We start from the raw sequence: 6,370 nt of genomic DNA, 5'->3' as shown, positions 1-6,370 counted from the left end.
GGGGGACGACAGGGAGGGGGTGTACAAAGAAAAGGAAAGATGGTGAACATTTAAAACAGAAAAATTGCTTCATTTTAAGCTTACTTCCCTTTTTATGCCTCTCAGATGCACAAAAATCAGAAGAACTATACAAAGGGTAACAACTCATGTTAGAGTGCATACTTACTTATGAACTAGGGCTTCATGAATCCGGCGGTACATGTAACACTCCACATATAACCAAGGGGACTGAAACCAGCTTGGCTGTTCATTTCCATCTAATAAATTTTGTTGATATTCTAGGTATTGATTCCACAGTGGAACATCAGGGAGTTTATCATCCAAGGGAACCAACGGTTTGTCCGTTTGCAGCTCATTTCTTAACTTAGAGAGGATGGATATAGTGTTCTTCTCTGCCTCAATGCCTTTCTGAAATAAAATGGAAAATAAGTGTCCCTATCCAAAAATAAATTCCTGTATAGTTACATACTCTATGGTAGATAAATTTTACTGCAAAGGGAAATAAGTTTTGACTCTTAAAAATCAAATAAATATCAGACTCTTGGGCTTTTGCACTTGAACAGCGACAAAAAAGTCTAAGTCTAAGTGATGCTCGGTGAAGCTTTTGTTCTACATCTGACATTCAGTGCAGTTTCACACCTTCCAAGCTAGAAGAACCCCTATATGCCATGAAAGGTATTTGATTCTATGTTGAGACAGGACCTTTTGCTCATACTCCATTATGTTCAACAAAATGCCTAGTTCACTGGGGAGAACTGTTAGGGGTCTACTACAGTAGTGAGCAGATGAGGTTCTGTAGACTGCAATGTGCAGGAGATCAGACTAAATAATCATGATGGTCTCGTCCAACATTAAAGTCTACAAGTCTATGAAAACAGCAGCTTAAACTTTACCATCCCCACAAGGGCCAAGATGGATATGCCACATACCGACATCTAACCAAAGAACAGAGAAAACTGAGGAAATTTCAGGAGCCAGAAAGACAAGAAAAAACGTTAATAAAAGTCAGATGTAACATATAAGAAATAACCAGGAAAGGAGAGGAAAAAGACAACTCGGATTGAGGGGAAAAAAAAAGAGGTGTCACATGAGAAAAATTAAGAGGGAAGACAACATGAGGAAAACAGGAATAAAAACAAAGCAGAGAAGAGAGATCTCTAAGAAGCTTCAGTATGAGAAAAATAGTGTGAAACAACAGTACTCTTACCTCTCCATATTCTTCAAAGAATTCATTTTTATGTCGGTGCAAAGTATCAATAACCTTAGTTAGGATTTGAGGCAACCTGTCCTTAATTGTAAAATATGCAAAAGACCTAACAAGAAAAGAATCACAGCAGTACATTACTTATTTTCATTAACACAAACAGATTTAATACCTTTTCCCTATTTATTCATTACTTTATCTTCAAGTGCAATCTATCACATTTAAGGATAGTATATAAAATGTAGTAATTTCTGTTTTGCTAGCTGCTTTTCAAGTTAGAAGGAGGAGTTAGCAAATGTGAAAAATTCATTTTTCATTTCCCCATATCCTAATGGATTAAGGAAATACTTTCGTCCTGGCAGACCAGTGAATTCCAATGTAAAACACCCTTTCACTGAGAATACTCAGCTATTAGATGTTGAAATCAAACGAGGCAGCTTTAAGTGCCCAAATGGCTCATTAGAAGAAATGTACACTGTTTTAACCTTGTATCTTATTGACCTAGCTAATAAAAGCAAAGTAACCTCAGACTTATCCTACACTTCCATTTATGTTACAACATACTCAGTTCCTAAAACAATTTACCTGGATGAATAAAAACCAGATTTGAAGAAGGGCCATAAGTTAAACAAAATGACATGCGTTAAAGCACTCACTATAACTAAGTCAGAACATTTTCACTTAAACTTCAATTCAGCAAACTATGTTTTGTCAAAATTAAAAGGTTTCATGAAGACATATTGTTTCCACTAAACTTCTGTTGGGAAGGTTTTGGGGTCTGGAAGGAGACTCTAGTTGGGTTGAAGGATGAAAAACCTTGGCTCTGAATGAGGCAGAGCAGTGACTTGAACCCGAGTCTCCCACACTCCAGACCAGTGTTTTAACCACCAAGTTGTAGAGTAACTGACATGCAGGCAGACTCCCCTTGACAATTCTGTTTTTCTAAAATAATTCAAAAGGAGTATTTTGGTGGTGTTGTTCCAACGAAGAACAAAAACAAATTTCAAAAACTCAAGAGCTGCCACAAAATAACACTGTCATCTTACCATAGCTCTTATTCTCATCCCATGAAGTGTTTTTCCAACTCTGGTAAAGAAGCTTTGTCAAGGAGGCAAATTGACAGGCACTATTTGTGTCACCTTTTCAGATGATAGTATAATCCTGTCAAGCTAGTGCTATAATGTATATACACTGATAGGTGATATGCAATCCTATACATATGGTTACTTTAATACACACAAAAATTCACTGTTAAGCAATCAGGACTGCTAACCCCACAACATACCTGACCCAAACTCACAATATTAGGGAAAAGTTAGGGTATGTTAAAGTACATAGCCTCTGTTCCTTCACTCACACTTCATCACCACCACAAATATCAAACAACACTGACCATGCACGGCAACCTCACCTCTGCCCTCCTCCTTATTTCTGCACATAACCTTTGTCAGATTTCTCCTCCTTCACCTCTTCCTCCAATACTATTAGTTATGGATATCAGGTACAAGGTAAAGGATTAGAAGCAGAAGGATTGCTAAAGGGAGACTGCCCAGCCTTCTGTCATTGCAGGACAAAATTAAGGTTGTCATGCATGGTCTGTGTCGTACTGCATAAGCCTCTCTCTGCTGCTGTAGGATAAAAATCTGACAGAAAACTGCAGCTCCTGGTAAGGAAGATTTCATATGTCCCTGATTCCACTGAACCATTAAGCCAGCATATGCAGTGTATATACTTTTAGTAATAACTAATAACTCTAAATCCAGTCTTTTTTTAAAAACCACTCATTACACCAGATCTACTCAGAATACACACTTCTCTACCAATCTTTTTGTAGCCAGACAATGTTTTCAAGAGATATTGGTCACTAACAAAAAGGCAAAACTTTCCCGCCAAATTTTTTTTGCCAGAACCCAATTTCAGAGACTTCCTATTAAAAACCAAACCAAACCAAAGCTACCAGGGAAAAACTCAAAGGGCATAAGAATTAACCCTGCGTGAAATTTCACCTCAACAAGCCACCTACCTTTAGAGAAAGGTAAGAACTGAAGCAATATTTTAAGTCAATTTTAGTCATTAGTAGCCACCTCCATTTACTAAATGTCAGTAATAATAGAGAGATGACAGGCTGACAAAGGTGGCTGGTATCTGCCACCGTGCAACAACTTACATTAACACTGAGTTACCTGTCACACAAACTACGTTAATAACCTTAAACTACAATTTTAATAGATACTTACGAAACTGAGAGACTAAAACCCATCATAACCCTAGTACGAACCATCCAGCTAGAAGAATACCTCCATGGGTACTGAATACATGGAGATGCACCGCCGGTGGAGCCCGCAACGTAACAGCACCGACGGGGGGCGGGGAGCAGGAAGAAAGCTCAAGATCTGGCCAGAGAAGCAGTTTCACTTCCACTGCCATGTCTGTACGTCTCTGCCCTGCTACCAAAACAGCGTTTGCAGTGCCCACTAGACAAGGATGTTTGTGTAGAAGGGAGACCAGCGATAAAGGCGAATTACCCAGGACAGCCGCCCCAGCTGAGCTGGGGTAAGAAGGGCCCAGGACACTCACGGCCAGGGCATTACACAGCGAGCGAAGCTGTCGGACCGCGCTCTGTCCCCGCGTACGGACGCGGATCTCGGACTCTTCGGTTACCGGGCCCTCAGCGCCTTGCCCCCCAGGAGCCCGCCCCCGAGTCCCGCTAGTGCGCCGGCCCAGCGCTCTTCCGCCTACACCGCGGACCCGTGACTGGCGAGGAGTCATGACCCGGGGCAGGATTCGACCTTCCGCCCTCCCGGGCCGCGGCGCTCTGCGGCGGCAGCTGCTGGACGCAGCCCCCCAGGGCAGGTTCGCCCCCCGAGGACCCACTTCCAGGTGCCCCCGCCCTCAGCTCCTGCATGAGCTGAGATGTCCCCCACCCCGGTTCAGCGATACCCGCCCGCTGAGCAGTGACGGACCCCTGGAAGCTGCCCGCCAATGAAACCGGCACTGTCGCCATCTTCCCGCCGCGGAGTAGCACTGCGGCACCGCCCCGGAAATGACGCAAGCCCACCTCGTTGTGTCTTCAGTGAGTGTTATCGGGCGGGGGGACTGAAAGTCGGGAGCCGGGCGTAGGGACGGGCAGTTTGGCGCTGCTGTTCCCCGCGCGCCAGGGAGACGAGCCGCCCCCTCTGCCCCGGAAGCTCAGGTCTCTGGTAGGGCGCGACCCGCGCTCCGTGGGAACAGAGCCGCGCGGGGCTGTCAGGCCTTCTCCGTGTGTCCGTGTGGGGAGGGTGCGAGGTGCCCGCACGCCCCGTTGGCTGCTAACTGCCGCTCAGGGGGAGGTGCTGAGTCGGGCCCTTGAGCGCCGCAGGCTGGGCCTTATGAAGGGCAGCCGCGCTCCTGCCCTGTAGCTCACGGGGCGCCCTACCGAGGAGTCGGTGTCATCACCCCGTTTTATAGATGGGGAAACTGAGGCCCGGGGGTGTTCAGGCCTGGAGGGAAGGGGGAAACCACATGCGTTTCTGTGCTAGGCCTGGCTGCTGTGGCCTGTGCCAGTTCAGCAGGCTGGTAGGAAGCACAGGCCCCAGTTCTTGACTGATGTATGGGTGGTGGTGGGGGGTCTCAGTACAATTCTTTCATGTGCCTTGCCCAATGGGGCTCTTCCCCTTTCAGGCATCTGAGGTAGGTTAGGACTCTGCAGCTGCGTCTACATCACAGCAGTGCTCAAATACAACCACCAGGGCTGTAAGCCACAGTTCAGGGCATGTCTTCACTAGCAGAGTTACAGCACTGGCAGTTACAGCGCCGCTTAGAGAGCGCAGACCGCAAACCGCTGTTGAGTGTTCACACTGTCAGCTGCCTGGACAGTAGCATGTTCACACACTTGCGGCATTTGCAGAGGTATTTGGAATGGTGCACTGTGGGTAGCTATCCCACAGAGCGCCTCTTTCTCTTCTGCTGCTAAGAGTTGTGGGAAGCCGGAGGGGGTCATGGGGCATCCTGGGTCCCATCCAAGTGCCCCATGATACATTGCTTTGCATCCCAGCAGTCGCTGTGTTTCTGTGCAATGGCTTCTGATACCCTGCCTCTTTGGGCTGCAGGAATGGATCCTGAACTGTTGACCAGTGTGCTGCTTGCTCTGACCAACGCATCATGAGTGGTGCTGGAGTTACTCTTTAAACTACAGAGGCAAGAGGAGTGCGACATTGATCTTGCCATGCATAGTAGCTGTGACATTCACGGAGCTGCTGACCACAGTGAAATGCCACTTTTGGGCTTAGGAAACAAGCACTGAGTAGTGGGATCATATTGTGGTGCATGTCTGGGATGACAAGCAGTGGCTACAGACAGGGTGGATTTGATTTAAATCACTAGTCAGGAAGACTCGATTAAATCATGGATTTCTATGTAAAAGTGCATTCTTGTTGGTTGTTACCACCTTAATACATATTCTTCACAACTCAGATAGATGTAGGTTTCATTTTTAGAAGGTTTACACTATACAATTTTTAAGTGATTTATTTTGAAAACTTTTCAGATTAGGTTTACAGCTATATCAGCCAGGTTAACATGAGAAACTTAAAATGTTGGCGTCTGCAGTTAACTCAGTCGTCTTCACCTTCATTTTCCTGTTTGTTCATAATATGAGAAAGAAAAACAAACTTCCCTGCTTTTTCAGGTCCCAAACGATTTCTCTATTTGGAATGAATTTGTCCAAAGGAATAAATATTCTTTCTACACCGGCAGAAGAAGCTACTGCTGTTAAAAGTGAGATTATCACTTCAACAGTCTCAGAATCCAAGTGCTTAAGTGACTTCCACCAGTTCACTGGTGTGACTTTCTTTAAAATATCATCAGCAAACATATATGTCTTGAATGGTTCACCCTTAGCTCTGAAGTTTATTATAGTTAGCATTATGGAGGGATGATTGCTGGATGTCCATGTCCTAGCCAACTCCTCTTCTTCAGCAGTTAAGGTTTGACAAGTTTGAGAACTGCAAAACTAAGCATCTCTAATGGTATCTTCTAGGCTGAGCACTGAGTCCCATTGGGTAGATAGAAATATTAACCTAAATAATCTGTACAGAAGACTCTGGAACCTCAAAAGATCAAGTCCCTAATCCATGAACTACTGGAACTCATTTACAAAAATTTTCTTAAACATTCCATGAATATATT

At 44.8% G+C, this 6,370-nt stretch overlaps 2 protein-coding genes across 9 annotated transcripts in view; one reads left to right on the top strand and one right to left on the bottom strand.

The window, feature by feature from the left end:
• The window catches only part of CCDC170 (coiled-coil domain containing 170), a 122,467-nt gene extending 118,211 nt beyond the window's left edge, over positions 1-4,256 (bottom strand). Inside the window, 3 exon segments of the mRNA XM_075064047.1 lie at positions 167-408; positions 1,208-1,313; positions 4,168-4,256. Coding sequence (XP_074920148.1) covers positions 167-408; positions 1,208-1,313; positions 4,168-4,208 — 389 coding nt within the window. The 5' untranslated portion in view covers positions 4,209-4,256.
• The window catches only part of RMND1 (required for meiotic nuclear division 1 homolog), a 38,892-nt gene continuing 36,768 nt past the window's right edge, over positions 4,247-6,370 (top strand). For 2 of the 8 annotated variants that reach the window (XR_012655564.1, XM_032782465.2), the window contains exon 1: positions 5,896-6,022. Coding sequence is in view for 2 of the 8 variants with exons in the window: in XM_032782465.2 (XP_032638356.1) it covers positions 5,896-6,022 (127 nt within the window). In the remaining 6 variants the exon portion in view is untranslated. Of the gene's footprint in view, positions 4,278-4,308; positions 4,405-5,870; positions 6,023-6,370 lie in introns of those variants that run through there. The other 6 variants (XM_075064049.1, XM_075064052.1, XM_032782467.2 and 3 more) reach the window with 6 other exon arrangements.

The sequence above is a fragment of the Chelonoidis abingdonii genome, chromosome 3, assembly GCF_003597395.2.
Source record: "Chelonoidis abingdonii isolate Lonesome George chromosome 3, CheloAbing_2.0, whole genome shotgun sequence".
NCBI classification, from domain to species: domain Eukaryota; kingdom Metazoa; phylum Chordata; order Testudines; family Testudinidae; genus Chelonoidis; species Chelonoidis abingdonii.
The sequence above is the reverse complement of the archived record's forward strand: the minus strand, read 5'-3'. Positions and strand labels throughout refer to the sequence as shown.